Source organism: Neltuma alba, unplaced genomic scaffold (assembly GCF_004799145.2).
Source record: "Neltuma alba isolate B1F8T4 unplaced genomic scaffold, ASM479914v2 tig00012518_pilon, whole genome shotgun sequence".
Classification (NCBI taxonomy): Eukaryota; Viridiplantae; Streptophyta; class Magnoliopsida; order Fabales; family Fabaceae; genus Neltuma; species Neltuma alba.
The window spans coordinates 22398-44695 of NW_021636985.1; the positions used below are offsets into that span (position 1 = coordinate 22398).

Below are 22298 nucleotides of genomic sequence, written 5' to 3' on the forward strand. Positions count from 1 at the left end.
TTTAACAGCCAAGATGAAAGCAAATATTTCCTTTAATAGATGCGAAGTCCGTCACAATTTGTATTATATGAATTACTACAGCACCCGCCAACAATTCAAGATAACCACTACTTTCTCTTGATTTTCTTATCTACATTCCCGTCTAATTTTCTAACACCTATCTATCATAGGGGCATTCGATATCATTCTCGGTGACCTTGAAATGTTGCGGACGCTGACCAGAGCAATGCAAATTCCACATTTTAAAATACCCCCTTTCAAGATTAGTCACCTGCAAAGTTTCAACATAGCTTCAAAATCACGCCACAGCGGACAATGGAATAACCATTAGAAGGAAACCATCATATCCACTAACTCACCCAGCGGGCTGTGTCGAATAGAGGGCAAGTCATACGGACAGCTTTGAGCCTGTTAGTAAGGGCCTGAAGCTCTGAACGGTTCAAAGCCAGTGATACCGCTCTCTCCTCATACTCTTTCATGCTAACATGATTTAAAGAACAAAGCAGTTCAAAAAACTTTAAATATATACCTCAGATAAGACACACATTAGAAGTATGGTTCATTGATTGTCGTGTTAAATGACATATACGTAGAAGATTAAAGAAACAAAATCAAGCACCATAATAATTTAAAAAAAGGCTATGATTTAAACATCACCTACTTAATAAGGATTGTACTCTAAATCCATCCTTCAAGGAGTCAGCAATACTATATAGAACCTATTTTTATAGAGAGAAATTTACCTGCTCACAATCATCTCATCCCCCAGATCAGTGGCAAGACAAAGGGAACCAGCAACTCTCGTGGCCATTTTCTCAAGAGGCAGGGTAATCATGGGCAAGCCAGCCCATAATATGTCTGTTCCCGTGGTATGAGCATTGCATAAAGGCCTAAAAAACATAACCAACTCTATCACTACTAAAAATATATAACCAACTCTTCAGAAGCCACATACAAAACTGCTTCACTGAATAGAAGCAATTAGAAAAGAAGGGCAAAGGGTGAATCACGGCCAAAAAAGAGTAAAATGATAAACAAATTTACGTGTCAAGGAACAAGTCTGCTAAAGCACTGCGCCTGATGTGTTCATTCTTCATGGCAACATCCGTGAAAATAATTTGATCTGGCTGGACCCCTTGTGCGGCAGCATCTGAAATAAGTCCAGAAATCACAAATGATGACAAGAAAATGAATCCCTCCAAATACTACAAGATTAAAATATAAACAATACAAGTGCAGAGCAAACTAACGGCAAGGATCACACATTTTCCCAATCAGACACAAACATTTCAACGCATCATTTAACACCACATACATGCCCTCAGTCTCATTTCACCAGCCGCAGGAAATCTCAGGAGCCAGAGCGCGCTGTCTGGCACGCGTTTGAGAATATTGCACCTGGAATAGAACAAGCAGACACATGAGCAATAAAAATGCCACTACCACAATAAAGGAGAATGAAAAAGTAGCTATATTCCATAAAAGCAAACCTATTCAGCATGAACTGCCAGATTTTGATGATAATGTTGACACTAAAAGCAAGAGCTAATTATTCATTAAATAACTAATAAAGAGCATCCAACATTACCATGTATTAAAGATCTCCGGATCCATCTTGTACAACTGATTAAAGCATGCAAATATAAATTTATTCTCTGGCAGACCATAATCTGCTCGTTTTTGCCGGCACTTTGGATCTAACACATCCTGATTTTTCTGAACAGAAGTGGCAAAGCACAGAGATTCAATGCCATGTATCAATGTACGAAAGACCACAACATGGAATTGGACTACTACTAAATTTTACCAGTCCATAAGTCTAACCTGTTTATAATCATTTACAAAGTAGCAGTGGGGAAGATGGACCAGCTTTTCAGAATAGATATGTGCACACTGCAGTGGGGAAACAAACTGGACGAAATTTTAAGCAGCAAAAAAAAAATGTCAGATGAGTCCATAACACCCCAAAAAAAAAAAATGATTGATTCAAGTATGCAAGTGATTCAACCTCATCAGTGACCAAGTAGTCAATATAAGTAGCCCCAGTAGTTCCAGGGAACCCCATATATGAAACTTGAATAGGTGCAGGTTGCATAGCAAATATCTCATTTCTGGCGCCCTGCATAAAAAATCGGACAACAACACTGGGTAATCAAATGTAACACAACATTAAACTGCGCTATCAGAATTTCAAGATTCACCTCCAAATAAGAGTATAACAAAACTTTCATCCAACCAGCGCATGAAATTTAAAAATGAATAAATTTGCAGCCTAACATATAAAAGGAACATCTGATGTTCTCACCAAATAGATACCACAAACAAATGACCACAGAAAAGGGGGGAACAGCTACCTTTGTATAACCATTAAGGTTGACAAGAATTTGAATCTTATCATCATTAATCATTTTAGCAATCATATCAGATGACATGGCAGATACATCTACAAAGTGCTCGGCTTCAGACTGAATGCGTTGTCTCCATTCACTCCCATCATTTGAACTTAAAGCATAGCAGAACACCTACACAGAGAACACCAATTGACACACCAAGAGGAAGCAAATCCAGAAATCATATAGAAGTTGTAAAAGCTAAATACCTCAACATTCTTCCTGTTGTGCATGCCAAAAACAGATCCCATGAGATGAGACAGTGGATGATTACCAAAATCACTGCTCACATACCTACAACCCAAAAGAATCCCATAGTTGAATAAAAGAACAAGGGCTGCAAGGTCGGATGAGTTGAAAAACGACATTCAATAACATACCCAACCCTTAGTCTCTCAAAGCCTCCCTCACGTTTGATTGGAATAGGAGCAGCGTGGCTAAATGGAGGAAGAGAAAATCGAGAAGCAATCAAGGAGCAGTGTGCAGCATATTTACGGCTGCAAAGATGAGGACAAAACATTATGAATTAGCAGCATAGCTTTGAACAACACTTTCCATCTCACGGAAAATCCCATACCTAATTTCAAGAGCAAGCATTGCGTCAAGAGGATATGCTATTGCATGGAAAGGCTGGACACTCGGAAGAACAGACATCTGGACAGCAGAAAATCACAACAAAACGATAATCAACAAGAGATGTACATGTCATATGCTCAAATAAATATAACGATAATGTTGATCCTGACATTGATCTGCCGTCTGATTATCCCTTCAACTTCCTTGAACATCTTATCACGATCCTCCCAACAGCAGACACACTACAATTTGACACGAGATTATCTTATTAGGTCCCAAACAATTTATGAAAATGCAGCTTTCCAATAATGGATTGACTTAGAAATTAAAAAAAGTGAATTGACCACAAAGCCAGCTAAAAACGACCAAGCATAACAGTGTACACATGTGCTCAAGTAAAGAGAATCAAGACAAAACAAGTTTAATCCTGATACTCCAGAACAAATTTAGAGATTACAGTGAATGGTTCCCTTCATAAAAGGACATCATCAAAAAAAACATACTAAGGGGGGAAATAAATTCTTTACGATACCTGAAGCGTGTGCAGAAGATTGCAAGTAGCTTCGGGAAAGTCTGGACGAAGTATCAATGCTTGTCTATAGCTCTTTATCGCAGCCTCTACATGTCCACTGTACAAATATAAAACAAAATGCTGAGAGATCAATTGGGAAATAAAATCCACATGCCACAAAGAGAAGATACTACTAAAGAAGTGATAATATCAGGCTCAAAGAATCGAGTCCAAGGATTGGACCAGAGATCAGAAGATCCCATTTAATAAATATGACAATTAAAAATATAAATATACTTTAAGGTACCAAAAAGCAAAGTAACTCAAAATTATTACCAAACATTTGAATAATATATAATTTAAATAAATAAAAACCAAAGCATAACTCTAAACCAATACTATTCTTTTCTAATCCCCCTCTCCATCACAAATATACCAACTAATACCAAGGGAATTATTGGAAAAAATATTAATTACTTCATAGATTTTGTAAAGTGACTTATAAGACCATGAAAAGCTTCTCGAAGGCAACCCGTAATATAAATAGGATTGGGGGGAGCAAAAGACACTCACCAAAACAAATCAAAAATTGCTACACAATTCAAAAATAATTTCTTTCACTTCAACTCAATCAAACACATCAGAAACATTGCAATTGTTTGAACTCCCAAGTACATGGATAGCCCTTAGCTACAGCTAACTGAGGTAAATAGCCGAACAGAAGCAGCAGAAAATGATGATAACATCACAAAGAAAAGCAGCTGCTATTAGTTATTGAGAAGCTGGCACTCTCGCTACGTACAACCCTGATAAAATCTTCTAACACCTAACCTTCAGTCTCTCTACCTCTCTTAAAATCCATGACCAATGTCAATTAATGGTTGGGTTCCCGCATTTGCCCCACCTGCCAGATCATTAGGAGCTAACACTTCTAAATCTCTTATAATATGCTTTCACTTCTGGCCCAATTGTTATCAACCCATCAGCGACTCAAGAAGTTGTGTAGACTATGCATAGAATTTAAATCGCTGGGGAGTTGTTTGGGAACAAAAGATCTTAGCATACAAATGGAAACCTCAACAATATCAGTAAAAGCCAGCTGACAATAGCTGCATTGCCATCAAGAGAAATTTGAAAGACTCATTACCTATCTTTATACGCCGAAGCCAGATTGGCATGGGCCTCAGCCATCGTGGGCCTGACAGCAATGGCTCGTATATAGTCCTGGATAGCATCACTAACTCTACCAATCTCCTTATAAGTATTGCCCCTGTTTACAAGCCCATCGGCTGCCAAAGGATCAATGCGGAGAACCTCATTGTAGCATGATATGGCATCTGCATAGTTCCCCTGCAATAAAGTGACCGGAAATAATTTAACAAATTAAATCATAAGCAGTATTCTCATTGATAGTAACGTTTAGAGCTATATTTCTGATCCTCATAGTTCTACATTCAGCCAAAACCACGTAGACTGGACCCATAATTCATTGACACTAACTAAGATGGACACCTACTATCCACTGAACATATTTTATGAGAGGTATAGCTACCTGCTGCTTATATATGATGGCAAGATTGTTGAAAGGAGCAGAAAGTCCAGTAGTTACACTCAATGTAGCCTTGTAATATGAAGCAGCAGCAGCAACCATATTCCTGAATAAAAATTTTGAACCGGGATAATCACTATATCTCGTACCATTACTAATGAGAAGATTTAAAATGTAGTTATCACAAATAAGTACCATTCCATGTATATATTTCCAAGGTTGGTGAGTGCTTGCGGATGGTTAGGTTGTAATGAAAGGCATTGCTTCACGCCAATAAAGAGTAGTTTAGTAATAGGACAGATATTATAGTCATTTGTTGACCTAAACAAAAATAAAACCACACTTCATGAGAAAAGCATACATTGTAGCACTGGATTGCTTCCTCTACTCTGCCAACATCTTTTAGCGCATTGCCCTACAGAAGAATTCCAAAGAAAATTATGCTATTGAGCAACAAGTTTGACCATCTGGCTTACGTCAAAATAAAACTGAGACACAACAAAAGAATCTACCAAATTGTTATAGGCCTCCAAAAATCTGGGATCGCATGCCACAGCTTGCTTATAATGTAAAATTGCCAGGTCTAGTTGGCCTTGCTCATAGTATGTACTGGCCAAATTACCTGAGCAACATGAAATCAAGTGATTACAAATGACACTTGGCAAAATCTAAGCACGCCAATCAACATAAAGTCAAATTCAGGGCTCTTAGGACCATCATGAGATCTGTCACCATCAAATTAGAAACTAATAGAGCTATAGCTAGACTATCAAAGGAAAGGGGGGAAGCAAGCATGCAGCAAAATGACACCATCCTGTTCCGCCATTTGCTTCGCCCCCATCTTCCACAAAGCAATCAAAAGTAGCAGTAAAATAAGTTACAATCATAAACCGGTGGAACTCACCATAAGCCATAGCATAATTTGGTCGAGTTTGCAGTGCATGTTGATAACATGCAATAGCCTCTTGAGGCACCCCTAAAGCCTGACAAAGGAAAACCATCATTGTTTCATCCAATAACAATTCACGTAATGTATGGTAATTAAAGTAATTTAATCCAACCATTCATACTGACATGGCGTTTTGAACTAACCTTGTATACATTCCCAAGGTTCAGATATGCATCAGGAAAGGAGGGTTTGAGTTTCACAGCTTCCTGTGTTTTTTGGGTTAGGAAAACATAAGCAGAGTCAGAATATCTGCCCTAAAGATATGGGAGAAGTATCATTGACATGATTTTCTCTCTCATTATATCAGAACCAAGAAATAGAGAGATTTCAGATGGCATAATCACCGCATACTTATTAAATACAAGTTGCTGCAATTACAGATGAAGTTCAATTTGATAAACGAGAAAAACATATTAGCAGTAGAAATAATCTAGACAACCCAGTGCGGTCAACCCTGCAAAGTCCAAGATTATGAATATAGCATATACAAGAGATACCTTGTAATACTGAAGTGCCCGGTTGAGATCACCAGATTCCATAAACAGACCAGCAAGATTTGACCATGCAATAGCAAAAGTGGGTTGAATGCGCAACGCCTCAAGATAGCAACTGTATGCCTGCACAAAATGTTAGATTCTGACTATTTGCAGTCTTGGAGAAGTTACAACAAGACCAACCATCATCTGAGCCCTGGCTTGAAGACAAGAACTTGACATCTGTACCGAACTGTGAATTTTGACACAGTTCCACGCACGAATCATTTAAATCAGTAACTAAAATGTAAACAAGAGACGCAGGGTACAAAATACTAAGCATGAAGGAGCTTCCAGGCTTCTAGGCCAACGCACAGCGAACTGCATTGAGCCTTAAAAAAAAAATTAAAAAAAAGAAAAGAAAAGAAACGAAAACAGTGTGCCAGCATAATGACAGTGGGAAGCCGTACTGGGGAATCCAGCAGAACATTGGCTAAAACTGGGAAGCCAATTCACTGTTCAGAGACAGTATCGATTCTAGCAGCTGGAAGTGTTATATTAAAATCCAGTTGCGGGTTGTGGGTTGTAACAGGAGTCAAAGAAAAGCAAAGACTTGTCCCCTATGCTACAAGATATGAAAATTCAAGAAGGAAATCTACAGGATTAAAAAAAATACAAAGGAGGCATCCACTTAAACAATGAAATTCAATAAGCTCGGACTTACTTCTTGCACCAACCCTTGAGCTTTCATTAAATTCCCCAAGTTGCTATGGGCGTCAACCTGCATTACACAGGTATCTCATAAACATCAATAAACCACAACATATACAATGCCCAAGCAATCATCACGTCCAAGAACATGAAACTTCATATGAAGTCAATTGTTTATCAAAAATATGAGCTAGATATCAATTGCTTATCAAAAATATATAAGCTAGAATCCAGAGAGAATACCATTAGAGGATTAATGGATAGTGCTTGACGACAACACTGTGCTGCTTCATTAAGTCTTCCTTTGCGCATGTACGCACTAGCTAAGTTTGACCATGCATCAGCAAAATTAGGCCGAAGCTACAGCAGCAGAATCAAAAAAACACAAGAGACGACTTTAGCATAAATAACATTGTGGTGAAACTGCAGATTTGGTGAAGGAGGAAAATAGGAAATAAAACAGCAGCTTTAAGTTACTTGCAAATCACAAGGCAGAATGTCATAGTAAAAAAATAAATTCACAAAAATATTAGAAGTATAAAACTATTAATAGTTAATTGCTTACAGACCTCAATGGCTATCAAGTAGTAGCGAATAGCAAGGTCAATATTGCCTTTCTCCTGCACAAAGGATAATTTTATTAATAGCAGAAGATGCACAGAATTCAAAAGCTGCATATAAATATGTAAAACAAGTCATTTCCTTTCATAGCAACTTTACCCACCTTCCATGCATTTGCCATGTTCCCATAACACTCGGCAAAATGAGGTTCAATTCGAAGTGCTTCTTCATTTTTGGCAATGCACATGTCGAAATCATGCAACTACAGACAAATAGGCTCGCATAGTCAAATGCAACGTAGGTGAACAAGAAGGAGATGCTGAGGATCATATGGAGTCATCAAAGACATTACATGATAACAGAAAGAAAGAAACCTGATAATAAATTGCGCCCAGAAGTAGCAAATTGTCAGTGCGGAGTGGATTTCTCTCATAAACAGTACTGCTATGCTCAAGTGCTTGTTTGTAATTGCCAGTCTTGTACATTTGGTGTGCAAGAGTTATGTGCAAATCTTCATCAACTGTTTAGGAGATAACCCGGGGTGTAAATTAGTTGGCACGATTATTGACACATGAAATACATAGTGTAAATAAGCCTTCTCTGAAATAAGAGAAGCGTCGAATGTAGTCCGTGGAGTATATCGACTTAAATAAGCTATAGATCAAACGTATGGGTCGATAGCAAAAGTTTAGAGATGCTGAATTTGCGATGTGTTCGCTGAAGGAAGGGGGGCGACTCTAAAAAGCACAAGACTAAGCTATTTACTGTTCACCAAACCAGCCTTCAGGACACAGTATAAGTGTGCACCAAGGGAAGGGAGGGATTTGAAATATTTAAAACAGTCCCAATAAAAGCTCTATCTACAAAACATGAAGACGTGATTGGAGATCATCGAGACGTCAACCAATAACGAGCTTATTTCCACAAAGATCTGAGTATCAGTATTAGCAAAATGACAAGGATGCATAGAACTGATAATAAGTGCAGAAGAAAAAGTAATTAAGGAAAATAAAAAGGGTAGTGCATCCCAAACTTCCTCGTATATTCGTCCACGTTTAAACTCAATTGGATACTAAGCGAGAGAAAACCACACCTTCATTAGAATCATGACGATGCAACGGCAGTAGAGAGAGTGCCGAAGGCTCAGGCTTGACGGAGAAAGACTCGACCCGATCAGCAGTGAAGGAAGGGCGAGTTATGCTGCCAGAGCCGGGGAGCTGGGGGTGAAGATGATGGTGGCGATGGTCGCCCTGCACAGAGATCATGGTGATCTCGAGGCGGAGTAAGAGAGGGAGGAAGGGATCACCAAAATCGGGAGCGGGAGAAGATCATAAAGAGAGGATCGCCAGAAAGATGAGAGAGATCGGAGGCCGGGAAATCCAAACCCTAAGGGGAAATTTTCGAGGGTGTTCTGGAATGACGCGGAGGAAGGGGAGAGTTGGAGGTGAAAGGGCTTTTATTTGCGCGCTAGAGAAGAGATCTGGACCGTTGATAATGGAGAAGGAAGGTGATATCAGGTGGAGGACTGACACGTAAGTAGACTTTTTTAATTTCTTCCCACAGTGGAAGACGCGTAAGCGGATCTTCAGATACTTGAGTGTCATTGGAAATTTTACACAAGAATGTGCCATGGAAATGACATGGCTCCTTGTGAGCTTTTAATATTTTGGCCGGTGATGAGTTCCTTCTCCTAGGTAAAAAATGATTTGGGAAAGAAAAAAAACCGCTCTTTTCACAGTATGTTTTTTCCTCGTAGAATATGATGGAAGAACGCATAGGGTGTTGAGGATTTTTCCCCCTTTTCAAGCGAAATGCTGACACTAATCTACTCTCGTCTGCTAACCCGTCTAACCACCTTGCCTTGTCACCGAGCTCCCACCTGAAAAAACGGAACTTGCACATCCCCTTAGCCCGATGCCGTCCCTCGTCATCCGGCCACCGCACTAACTGTCCATTGTTTGACGTCATGTGATAGCGGGGAAAGAAATCGGCCGCCCATCTCAATGCCAAAACCACTTTTGTTGTTCTGAGTACTAACCCTTGCCTTCAGTATTCACTGTTCACGGCTATGGACATCGTCCGCTATTTTTTCCACGTATTGTCATGCTGCCTTTGCTATGCAGAAGGAACTGTGGCTTTTGAAGAAAACGAACAAGATCTTTTGCCAAGGAACCTCCTTTTGGTTAACCAAAAAGAAGTTATTTCACGTTTTTGAATTCTGAACAAGACCAATTTGTTCCTTTGCTATTTTTGAGAACTTCCACTGCATCAATAATACACAAATGCCTGCAGAAAAATGATACTAGGATCTTATTACTTTTTCGTGCCATGCCATATGTATTCTTAAAACTTGGTTCCATTTTTTGTTCCTATTTCTATTTCATAAAATATCCTTCGCAAGCCTTGGAATAATCTTGTTATCGTTTCACACCACGCTTATTTGGGGAAAAAAAGGGATAAAAATTAAAACAAAAGAAACTGAGTTAAATTGGCTTAAAAAATAGGATTAACATGATTTCTAGTCTCATTTTGATTTTAATCTCTCAAGTTTTTTTCATTTAAAATTTTAATCCTTATAATTCAACAGAAACTTAAATCATTTCGCTTCTTGAAGAACTAGAACCAAAAAGAACCAAAATGAGGACAAATTTTAAAGACCAAGAATCGTATTAACCTTAAAAAATATGTTTAACAATTTTTTCCAACAAGTATGATTAAAAGACCAAAATTACCTTTAGAAAAATAACGTCAATTTTGACGGATTCCACAAAAAGGGAAGCAAATAATGTTGGATTGTGGATGGGCGACAATGAGAATTCCATCATGCTCAACTTGAGGAGTGTTTAATTTTAACTTATTTTAAGTAGTTTATGGCCATACTTAGGAAGTGTGAAATTTTACAGAGCGCAAAAATGTTTTTTAAGGAGCTTTAATTAATTTATTTGTTTAAAAAATTATCAATTTTGAATCACCGTACGTAATCCAACAGTACAAAACTGAAGTAATATCTACAGTCAGTAGAGAAAAGCCGCTTTCGATTCCACCGGAGAAGCAGAGTTTGGCTTCATTAGATTTGAGAAAGACTGAGGTGTAATGGTCAGCAGGGAAGTTGGAAACTTGGAATTGTCATTCGCATATCTGGATTCCCAAGCTCCTCCGTTGCAACTGGTATGCGTGGAGAGCAATGAGGATGACAAGGCCATGGACAGGGCAGAAACTCCAAAAATCACATCACCTCCCTAGGACTAAGGAATCCCCCGCTGAGAGCATGTGCTTCAATTTTCAGTAACTTTTTAATTTTAGGAATATTCATAGCTTTTGACCTCTCTCAAAATTTGAAGCACAGAACGGCAGCAATAGACTTACGATGATTCAGCACCACCGGCATTGGAGGTGTTGTCAATCACCTGTTTAGCTGATATCACCCTGTCCAAGGTCTCATCTGAAACTACGATCCCTGTCGTCTCCAAGTCAGCAACTACTGCTACAGCCGCATCTAGCTCCCCGAGATCAAGGCACACTGAGATGATCTCATCATAAAGCGGTCTGAAATTTGGGATTAAAAAGGAACCTATAAGCGGCGAACGACATATAGGGGAACAAGGAAAGTGGTAAACATAACCCGGTAGGCCGACATCCATTAATGCAGTCAATGACCAGAAGGAAGAAAGAAAGAAAAGAAAACCTTGCTATAAAGTTATGTAGAGCTTTAGCATTTAAAGAAAACATCAGAATGAGTTTCAAGATTTTCATACATCGGGGAGACCAATGCAGAAGAATTACAAGAGCATCGTCATTAAAAAGAAAATGGAATTACCTCCCAAATTTATAACCAAGACTATGAGTTGTCTGCAATATCGTCAAGAAAGATGAAGGCAAAGGTGCTCTTATGGCAGCACGCAAGATTATAGCACAGTCGCCAATAGTTGGGGTTCCTCCCAGTTCTATAACCTGCATCATGCAACCCAACATCCCATTCAGCATTTAGTTTTTCATCCTCAAAGTACGGAGGGCAATCAAGAAACCACTATGTACGTGTATGTGTTACGTATGGCTCCTAATATCATACAGAACTTTTAGCAAGACCAGAGAAAGTCTCGTAGATGGTCACAAGATATATATATATATATATATATATATTGAATATATTGAATTTATTTTACATTTACATTATGAATTAACCAAAAATCATAAAATTGCTACGATTTTAAACTTCCGAGGTAAATTCACATCCAAAAAAACTTTTCAAGTGCTCGTCGCTCTTGAATGAAAACTTTCGGGACAAATTTGCCCATTAGCCCTAATCATTACAACATCAGCATGAGACCATTCAAACAATATTTCGTTTCCAATGGAGAGAGAAACGCATGTTGCCACACGTACCACTCCAAAACATAGCTGAAGAGAGCAAAAGGAGCAGTTCCACGTAGAAAGAAACTAGTCAAAACTTGTGAACCAAACTAGCCAAACTACTTTCAGTTGACAAATTAAAAACATAATCTCAAATATTTCTTGCATGCTAACCAAACACAGCACAAAGGGAGACCAAGAAAGACACTTAAGGAGGTTATGAATCAGAACCTCTTGGTGAATGACATATCAAGCGTTTTGCAATCCATATAGCTAACTTCACTTATTGGGGTAAGACTTGATGCTATTGAAGAAGCAAAAATTCTGATGTCTACATGAAATCAAGTTAACTAGTAGCTGAAACCAATTTAAGAATCAACAACAAAAACCATACAAATGACAGCTAAAAATAGGATTCACATGAAGATGTGATAAAGGTGTGGTTGCTTGCCTTCTGCATAACTTGAATGGCTAACTCAACTTCCCATTCCTGAGACCACCTACGTGGACATTTGTTCTTAAATTCCTTCTCCCATGTCCACCCCCAGGCATCAGCTATGGTATACATGTCTGATACATCAAACACTTTCCTTTTTCTTAGCTCCTTAAATGCCTCAAATATATCCTCAGGAAACCAATCATCGTCATCGTCATCCTGCATGGAAATTCTTTAGGTCCCAAAAGCGCATTAACAAAGTTCAAAAAGCAAAATTAAACGATTGCGAAATTGACAGAAAATATGAGCACATGGACGTGGCACACAAGACTATCAAGAAAAATGCTCACCCAGATGCTGGTTATAGCCCGGGATTTTTTGCATATTTGCCTAACTACCTAAGCAAGTTAGATAAACACCATCTCCCCACCCAAAAACGGGGTAAAGGTCACCATGTGACTTTCATACCTCGACCTGCAACTTTGATGCTCTTTTTGAGTTTTTTGATGTGGAGTTCGGTTGGTCAGGATCTTTCAACAATTGAACCCAATCATTTGAAGAGGCTTTTTAGCTTCAACTTCATTGTCCTTTACTCTGTCTACATCTTGGTTGTCTGCTGGTTCTGCTTCTTCAGGCTGTTCTGCTTCCTCCTCCTCCTCCTCAGCTTCATCATCTTCAACATCTTTTGCAGCATCTTCCACAGCTTCAACATCATCCAAAATTTCAGAAGGCTCAGGTTTACCGGCATCCACTGACTTTTCATGATTATTAGTCATGGCTTCTCCCAAGAAGCGACGCTTCCAAAACTCAGTCTCTCCTTCATGCAGCTTTATTCTTGAAATTAATGCATCCAACTGTTCATCCACCTAAAAAATAGACCAGATTCAATTTTACACATCATACATGGAAGATCAAGGTAAGAATAAATTAAAAGGTAATTTTTTAACATGTGTGTATACGTGTACTGGATTACCTCTTCTTCCTCTTCCTCCACAGGAGGAACCCAAAGGGGCCGACCACGAGATCGATTTATTCTCCTTGCTTTCTGTACGCGCTGGTAAAGAACGTTTCTAGTTCCATCAGTTGGCAGACCTTGGGCTTCCAGTTCTTCCTTCAATTCTGACACTATCATCTTACTAGCAGCCTTGGGCTTTAAAACATTCTGCTCAGGACCCTTTATAATTTTCTTTAATCTCTCCTCCACCTTAATGTAATCAAATTCAGATACACCATCACCTAAGGCTGAAAGTCCTTCATTTTGTAACGTCTTTAGAAGTTTCCGATGGTGCATTTTCCACTTCTCAAGACACCTTTGTTTAAAGGAGGTTTCCATAGGGTTGGAATATATAAATCCAGTAGCATCAGGGTCTAGAGGCATTTTTCCTCTTCGAGGAACCCATCGCTTGCGCTCTCCAGTAAGGCCACCCTCTGCGATATACCTGTTAACAAAATAGGAAGAATGCTTTTGATTATTGCTGGCACCTGCCTTAAATAGAGGGTGGAAAGAAAAAAGGAAACCAGAAAAATATGCTAAGTAGTAGTACAAAGAAGCAAGAAAACTGGTACAGAGAACCAAAGGATTCATGAATCATCAAGCTGAGTACCATCATTAGAAGCATTCCTCTCTTAACCCCCCCCCCCCAACTAACTACCCGCGGCTCACTTCATGTTATCCCAAATATACCCCACTAGCAGACTATTACTGCTAAAATATACTAGGACCTCCTTACCACATAATCAAGTATCAAAAAGTTATTTTTACTTATAATCAATATTTAGAATTAGATCAGCCTAGTTTGTAGTTATACTGTATTAAAGATGTAAACGATAGAAACACAATTCATCAACATGAGATCAAATGACATATACTTAATCTGCAAACTGCTCATGCGCAGCATCCAACAATTTTGAAAAAAGATGTAATTTAAATTCAACCAAAAAGTTCTTAATCATACCAGACTCAATTAGGGATTCAGTGCCCAAATCAAGGATAGACACTGTCTCTCTCTCTCTCACACACACACACACACACTTTTCAACTAAGAATGCGGAAAGAGCATTGCAACAGTAACAATACCTAGCAATGTAATCGATCTCATAACCAAGTTCAGCCTCCTCTTGTAAAGGTTCAATCCATGAGCTGACCAAAGTCCGGTATTTTCTGCTCAATATCATCGCTCGTGGTGGAATTGCTTGCTTATCTTTGGCCATAACTTCCAAAGCTTCAAGCATTTCAACAATCCTTCCTGAATTTAAAAATGACTAAGCTGAGGCAACCATTTGAAACAGCTGTAAAAACATTCAGGCTAAAAATCCTTCCCAAGTTAGTTCTAACTTTCCCTCCTCCTCAACAAACCTTAATATCAGATCAGGAACAGCCAACATAAATTTATATAAGATAGGTACATGATTAATTGTAGAAATCAACTATTGTTTAAGTAAACCACATACTATCCATCTTCACGCTAGGAACTTAGTACCTTTTCTATATGATAGTAGTTATGTTTATTGTCGTTTCTTGATTATCCACATAAACATCAAATGCATAGCCCTACAGTGGAGTATATCCCAAGGTTGAACATAATTTCATAGCCAACCGTCTTACTAAGTAATATAGTCATACCTTCCCGACACAAAGCCCGTAGATACAATGAAAGTGGATCTCCATAGTTCCCTTCATTATGAAGCAAAATTGTGCCACCTTCAAAGTTTTTAAGGGCACGAAAATGCCTGATAGCTTCTCTTACAACGCAGTACTTGGTAAAACATTCCACTAGCAGCCTGAAAAGAAGGTGGTCAATCAGGCTAGAAGAAAAAGTCAAGCTCACAAAATACAGAGACCCGCTTCCAAAGCGAAGTAACTCAGCAGCTCAGCTAATGCATACTTCCCCAGAGACTGCGAGTTATTATTCAGTTCTCTAGAGAGCGCATAAAACTTGTGAGGAACTAAAATTAATGCATGGTAGTCTATCCCCAAAATGACAAAATTTATCAATGGCTACGTTATTATGTGTAAAGCATTTAAAATAACAGTCAACACACACACACACATGAAGATAATGTGTCTTACGCATGGGTCTTAGCATTTGGTTGTATGCGCTTGTGATCTTCAACCATCATGCCAAGCAACTCAGCAACATCTTGCATTCTATGTGTCATACAAAAACAGGGTGATAGAATCAACGTACAATACTAATCAATCCAGTTAAGATTAAATTTAAAGAATCCATGGGGAAGACTGCACATTATTCTGCATAAAATGTGAAAGAGGTAAAATGTGAATAAATTAGCGCATATTTAAGAGAAAATTAAAGGCATTACAGTCTCTTATGTCTTAGTATATAGATAAAGGGGCAGGAAATGGTGTTAAATGATAAGTCTATACAATTCATCCTAGCAAATTTGCTCATACTTCGAGAACCATGTAGGTTGAGGTTGACTAACAATTTCAAGCCATTTGAGAACATAGACCATCATTCATAATAATGATATATGAAAATGAAGTGCATGGGACACACAAGCAGTGAACTAACCTGTCATAAGATTCAGCTCTAGTATATGCTTGAATAACCCAATTGTAGGTGTCCGTGTCAGGCTTCATAAAATCTGTTGCACAAAGATAATCCATTTCACATTGAAAAATATTTGAGAGCATGTTGGAAAAAATCTTTAAATCATTCGAAGCTTGATAAGGAGCATAGCTCTTGAAGACAAGTTTAACACAAGCAACGCACACTATGAAACCAAGATTATACTGGAATGGTTAACAGAATTAATATCAATAAGAAAATATAAGCACCAGAAAAGGGGCATGGAAGAAGTAAAAGAAGACATTGACCTTCTCCATACTCCATATTCTGAAATGTAGCAAAAGCTATTTCAGGTATTCCGCAGGTAGCCTAATTCAGTTAAAGCAGGAGAGGTTACATAAGTTTGGTGCAATATTCATTAATCATAATGTGAAGTAGCCAGGCAAAAATCAAACAGTCTCAATCAGTTTTTCACAGTTAAGTGCAAATTTATTTCAAAAAAAAATAACAGTTGTTTGTGCAAAATATGTGAAAATCAGAAAATGTACCGCAGCCCCGTCTTGTCATCAGAAGAACCACATTAATTACCTTCACGAAGAGTTGTAATAAAAAAGAGAACCACAAATTACAAAGCAAGGATTTGATTGGTAATTTCAGGAACTGGATAAATATATTAATATGGCCCATGAATCAGGGCCAGAATAGTCCCCAAGGGATAATACCTAAGAAGAAAGAACTGCTTGTGCAGCCTGTAGCTGTCCTGACATCTATGACCTACTCAATCTCATCAATGCGGGGGGAAAAAAAAATCAGAACATTGACCACGTTCAGGAAGGGCACCTGCACGCTGAGCAGACAGTTGAAATGAAATGTTGTTGCCATCCTCCCTGCCGCCTCCATCTCATATGCAATTTCTAAGGCATTGGAATGATCCCCCACTTTGCAGTCTTCCTCAATTAGAAGATCATAAACCTTATCAGTAGCTCTCAGGCCTCCTTTGGCACCTTCAAAGAACACTCGGTTGGCATCTTCCAAATGATTGCTCCTAACAAGTTCCTCTGCATGAAATGATAAAGGTCACAAATACCATGTCCAAAACCATGTAAAGAGGCTGTGTTGGATAAATACATCACATAAGTAATTCAGAGGGTTTCGTACCAATAAGCACTATCCATGCTTGACGTATGTCAAAATTTAGATTTTCCATAGCCGCAAGTATTTCTAGACCTCTGGCGGCACGCCCTTTGCACCCAAATAATCTGATCAAGGCCAGAAATGTCTCGTGAACAGGGCGAAGCCCTGCACTCAGCTCTCTTCTCAGCGATTGTATCTGCATGTGCGTAAGGATGTACGTTTTAGCTTCGCAATGGCCCTGGGTTTGAGTTCAAGCCCGAAATCCATCCCCTTTTTTTTTCTTGTCTTGTTCAGTCTTATTATTTTTCGCGAAAAAATACATTTAAGCCAGAGACAGTGTTCACAAAAATGTTACTCGAAACGATCGCACGCATGAATTTGCTTTAACATGCGCATTGCAGGAATTGTGTTCAGCCAAATGATAAAAGAAGGAATACCGCGGCTTCTTCATCGCCGTTGAGGACATGGGAGACTATCAAGCCATGAAAGGACCTGGGACCGGGACTGAGCCCAGCAGCAATCATGTCGTAGATAACCTCAGAGACACCGACGGAGTCGTGGTTCCGGGCCCGGTCCATGAGCTCCTCCATGAAAGTGAAGCGAAGCCCATTCTCAAGCGCGGGGTCGTCATCCTTTAGCTGCCTCTTCCTTCTCGTTCGCTTCTCTGGAGCTGAAACCGCAGCGCGAACAACAACGCTTCGACGAGATAGTCGACTCAATTTGAATGGGAAAGATGTGCAGGGCAAGAGAACAGCGGACATGAGGATAAGAAGTGGGGAGGGTCGGAGGGAGTGATGCTGTGAAACACGGCTAAGGCAGCTGCTGGCCGAGAAAATTCTGATGAGGCAAACAGCGAAGCCTAGCGCCTCCAATCTGATGAAGTGTATCTTCTCTGAAATACCACTAAATAAATAAAACTACCATTTAATATAATATTTAGTATTTTTTATATTATAAGCAGGAGCTGGCGTCGCCTGTATACGCCGCGCCTCGGGTGGGGTGTGATCTGCGTAAACCAAATATATTTATCTTTCGGTTTTTTTCCAACGGGTCCATGTTAAAGTAACGTGAACTTTTTTTTTTTGCCCCTTTTCTGAAAGTAACACGAGACCTCAGTGTTAAGGACGAAGAAAAGTGTCCCAAAAAAAAAAGAAGAAAGGGAAAATTTCAGTTAATGACCGTAGAAGACAATTTATATCAATCAATGGCCAAAATTTTCTGAAATTTTACTGCAGGACCAAGGTACCAAATTAAAATTAAAATTTAGAGTTAGATTACAATAATGCCCCTCCCTTTTTATTTTATTAAAAAATAAATATCAACCGGAGATAATGTTCCGGACATCGGATGTCGGAGGTCCGGCCACCGGCGCTCAGGTGGTTGCCGCCGCCAGTGGCCGGAACAGTAGCTCTGGGCGGCCTCCGGTGGCCAGAATTTTTTAAAGTTATGACTTCAATTATGTTATTTGAGGTTATGACTTGCTCATTTGCACTTAAACACTTGCATTTGAGGTTGACTTCAATTATGTTATTTGTAAATTGCCTAATTTTTATTGTAAATTGCTGAATTCCACTTGTAAATCGTCAAATTTTATTTGTTCACTTACACTCAAACACTTACATTTTGGGTTATGCATTCTCTTGTGTTTGCCAAATTTGGGTTGTAAATCTTCAAATTTCACTTGCTAATTTGCACTTAAACACTTGCATTTGGGATTATGACTTCTATTATGTTATTTGTAGATTGCCTAATTTTTGTTGTAAATTATTGAATTCCACTTGTAAATCGTCTAATTTCACTTGTTCACTTATACGCAAACAGTTGCGTTTGTTTTGTTATATGTATTTTTACTTGCATCTTATGTTTGAATGGGTTGCTTGACTTGGTGATTGCAAACCTTTTGGTGTGCCAAGGGGTCATGGGTTCAAACCCTCCCTTTGCCACTTTGTTTTAAACAAAAAAAAATTCCGGCCACCTGAGCGCCAGTGGCTGGAACAATATCTCCGGTTAATATTTATTTTTTAATAAAATAAAAATGAAGGGGTATTATTGTAATCTCACTTTAAATTTTAATTTCAATTTGGTCCCTTGATCCTGTAGTGAAATTTCAGAAAATTTTGGTCCTTGATTAATATAAATTGTCTTCTGCAATCCTTAACTGAAATTTTTCCAAAAAGAAAAGCACAGTTTGTAAAAAGCTCTTTGTATTATAATAACTTTGTTTCTTAATATAAAAGTTTATTTGACTTTTATTTTGATTCTAAATATAAGACTATAACATATTTTGTCTCTTATATTTATCTAATTTTTTTCAAAGTAGTCCTTGTAATAATATTAATTATAACTAATATACTTGATTATTAAGAATATTTTAGAAAAAGACGACAATTATTTTTTACAAATAACTCACGTAACTAATTTTCTTAATTTACTCAAATTAGTTAACTAACTCTTATATTAAGGACCATAAATAGCATAAAGAAAATATGTCATACATAGTGTTTAGCCAATTAATTAGAGCTTGTAAGGTATTGTATTTGGTCCCAAATATATGATCTGAATCTACTTTGTCCTAAATAAAAGGGTTTCATTGTAATGCACATGATTAACAAAAGTATTTTTAAAAAAATAATATATATTTATGATAAATAACTAATCTACCTAATTTTTTAATATTCACAAATTAGTTATCCATAGCTTTTATATTAATAACCAAGGTAATTTGATATTCTAATTGTTATTATTCAGGGGGGAAAATGCTTCTATTGTTATTATGATTATGGAATATCGTCAATATTAGAATAGAATGTAAAAGACACATGCCACTTCTCAAAATGCAAGAGAAGAGAAACCAGTCAATTAAACATTTTTGGATTGACTGGAAGAGAAAAGCTATTAATTGCTCTTAGTTGATTATATTTTTTGCAGAATTGGAAGATGCATGTATAACGAACGAAGGTGTGTTTCCTTTGTCAGATATGCCTAGAATTAGCTGTGGGTTGGAAACACTCTCCCACATGAGGGAACCAATTTCGGTGCTCATCACTTTGATGAGCACTCCAAAATCATCAAATCTAAACTGTTTATGTCTCATTTTGATGGTCCAGATCTTATTTATTTTTTATTTTTTATTTATTTAAAATAATTATTTTAATACGTATAGAATTTAAAATAGAGATAATTTCTTAACTATCATTCTTTAAAAAAATACTCCTCCGGTCCTTAATATAAGACCCATTTAACTAATTTGATTAGATTAAGGAAGTTAGGTAAGTTAGTTAATTATAAAAAAAGTGACACATTTTTCCTAAAACACCATAATCATCTTTTTTAATACCTCATCTCCTTCTTCTATTTGATTATAGTTGAGGGAGTGTCTATAGGGGTAATTTAGAGAAAATTGATAAATATGAAAAATGGGTCTTATATTTAGGACCAAAACCAACTCAAGAATTGGGTCCTATATTAAGGACCGGAGGAGTATTTTTTTATTTAGAAATAATTAATTAAAGATTTTAAATCTAGACAATTCAAATAAGATATAAACGGTTCAGATTTGATGAGCTTATGGTGCTCATCAAAGTGATGAGCATCGAAACTAGTTTCCCCACCATGAGATAATTGAACTGCCAACGAAGAAACACTCTAACACCAACAACCCCCCCCCCCCAAAAAAAAACATAACATTTGCCATGGGAGGTGGAAGTGGTCATTGCTGCTGCAGATACTACCCGAATTAGGTGGAATATGGATACAACGTGGAAATTAGGTCCCTCAACGCTGTAAACCCCTTATGCGTGTGGGCATTGTCACCCAGGCGCATGTAGGATAGTATATCTTGCATGTTCCGAGAAATTACTGCCTTGCAGATTTTAAGTTCCTAGCTACATGGATGTTTTCTACTGCATGTTAGGAGTACAAGCAAAGGTGTCTCAAAAGCTAGCTTGTAATACGAGAGGGCCTCTCAAACCTGTAAGTGGTCTCATTCCTCATTCAGTCATGCAATAGTTCGTAACACGTGGGAGTTATTGGGAGTCGTAACAATGCGCGTTCATTCAAGGGCTAGGCCGATGTTTACCGGCTGCAGCTCGCTTTACATGTGTGAGTATGTATAAACCGGAATCACTTTTAGCATCCATCACATTACATTGAAGAACACTTTAAACCTATTAGACCTTAATCATCCATATCTCATGATTGAATGGTTTGGATTTGATTTTTTTTATTTATTAGAAATAATTATTTTAATATTTATAAAATCTAAAATAGAGATAATCTCTTAACTATTATTTTTTTAAAAAATATTTTTTTTTATTTTAACAATAATTAATTAAAGATTTTAAATCTAGACCATTCAAGTGAAATATAAATGGTTCAGATCTGATAAGTTTAAAATGCCCATCAAAGTGACGGGCACTGAAATTCGTTCCATATAAATATAAATGGATAACTCATTTTGAAAAGCTAAATAACATGGACTTATATAAGCTGATCTATCTTCTTGCTATCACCTAACAACCAGGCCAATTAAAATAGTACATCCATTCCAGGAGTATACATGTTAATAGAATAACCAATTGATTGGTGACTGATATATTTAATTCCACAGCACTGAAACACAACATCTAGATAGAGAACTAGATCAATCGGGTTCCGAAAGGGTTCATGCATTGCAGGCATTAAACGAAAACATATAATTGGATTGGATTCTTAAAAATTTATACACGCAGGCGCAGGCGTGCACGTAATGATAAAAATTTAGCGGCATGCGTGATTATGCAATTGAAGAGATTAAGTGGAATGTGTGCAATGGATCAGGGGATTATGCATCCAAAGCCAAGACGGTGGAGAGGTTGAAAGGGTTCATGTATGCAGCAGAACCGGTCATGATCTGCTGCACAATGAGTCTGTTGGCCTTTTCGGAGGGGTGGAATGGATCCCAAAACGCATACAAGCTGCGGTCGGGGCACAAGTTGGAGAGTGGCGTGCATAACCCTAGCCCATTGTAGGGTCCTTGACCACAGCAAGCTACTTTAGAGGTGGTAAACCCTGTACGTACGTGCCCAGCCAAAATAAATTCATTAGTTCACCCTAGCTAATTAACGACAATACAATATAATGGACGAGT

At 38.0% G+C, this 22298-nt stretch overlaps 3 protein-coding genes across 5 annotated transcripts in view; all 3 read right to left on the reverse strand.

Moving 5' to 3' along the window:
• LOC114728053 (probable UDP-N-acetylglucosamine--peptide N-acetylglucosaminyltransferase SEC) overlaps positions 1-22298 on the reverse strand; it is a 27167-nt gene continuing 4869 nt past the window's right edge. The window contains exons 1-28 of one of the 3 annotated variants that reach the window (XM_028914872.1): positions 8814-8985; positions 8095-8240; positions 7884-7982; positions 7729-7779; positions 7403-7519; positions 7173-7229; positions 6473-6592; positions 6119-6181; positions 5931-6009; positions 5539-5648; positions 5388-5441; positions 5222-5289; positions 5030-5132; positions 4625-4827; positions 3499-3595; positions 3137-3208; positions 2968-3044; positions 2771-2887; positions 2600-2684; positions 2355-2522; positions 2009-2119; positions 1825-1911; positions 1589-1716; positions 1316-1398; positions 1045-1150; positions 744-890; positions 360-480; positions 1-271 (exon numbers count right to left, since the gene is read on the reverse strand). In XM_028914872.1, coding sequence (XP_028770705.1) covers positions 158-271; positions 360-480; positions 744-890; positions 1045-1150; positions 1316-1398; positions 1589-1716; positions 1825-1911; positions 2009-2119; positions 2355-2522; positions 2600-2684; positions 2771-2887; positions 2968-3044; positions 3137-3208; positions 3499-3595; positions 4625-4827; positions 5030-5132; positions 5222-5289; positions 5388-5441; positions 5539-5648; positions 5931-6009; positions 6119-6181; positions 6473-6592; positions 7173-7229; positions 7403-7519; positions 7729-7779; positions 7884-7982; positions 8095-8240; positions 8814-8985 — 2955 coding nt within the window. In that variant the 3' untranslated portion in view covers positions 1-157. Of the gene's footprint in view, positions 272-359; positions 481-743; positions 891-1044; positions 1151-1315; positions 1399-1588; positions 1717-1824; positions 1912-2008; positions 2120-2354; positions 2523-2599; positions 2685-2770; positions 2888-2967; positions 3045-3136; positions 3209-3498; positions 3596-4624; positions 4828-5029; positions 5133-5221; positions 5290-5387; positions 5442-5538; positions 5649-5930; positions 6010-6118; positions 6182-6472; positions 6702-7172; positions 7230-7402; positions 7520-7728; positions 7780-7883; positions 7983-8094; positions 8241-8813; positions 8992-22298 lie in introns of those variants that run through there. The other 2 variants (XM_028914871.1, XM_028914873.1) reach the window with 2 other exon arrangements.
• On the reverse strand, positions 10634-18031 carry LOC114728054 (uncharacterized). The gene is given in 14 exon segments (XM_028914874.1): positions 10634-11266; positions 11538-11671; positions 12522-12725; positions 12975-13051; positions 13054-13372; positions 13480-13945; positions 14584-14752; positions 15130-15287; positions 15577-15654; positions 16040-16112; positions 16345-16405; positions 16877-17094; positions 17195-17366; positions 17608-18031. Coding segments are annotated over 14 exon segments (2637 nt in total). The 5' UTR covers positions 17932-18031; the 3' UTR covers positions 10634-11082.
• The window catches only part of LOC114728057 (GDSL esterase/lipase At5g33370-like), a 1894-nt gene continuing 1199 nt past the window's right edge, over positions 21604-22298 (reverse strand). The window contains exon 5 of the mRNA XM_028914876.1: positions 21604-22219. Coding sequence (XP_028770709.1) covers positions 21993-22219 — 227 coding nt within the window. The 3' untranslated portion in view covers positions 21604-21992. The remainder of the gene's footprint in view (positions 22220-22298) is intronic.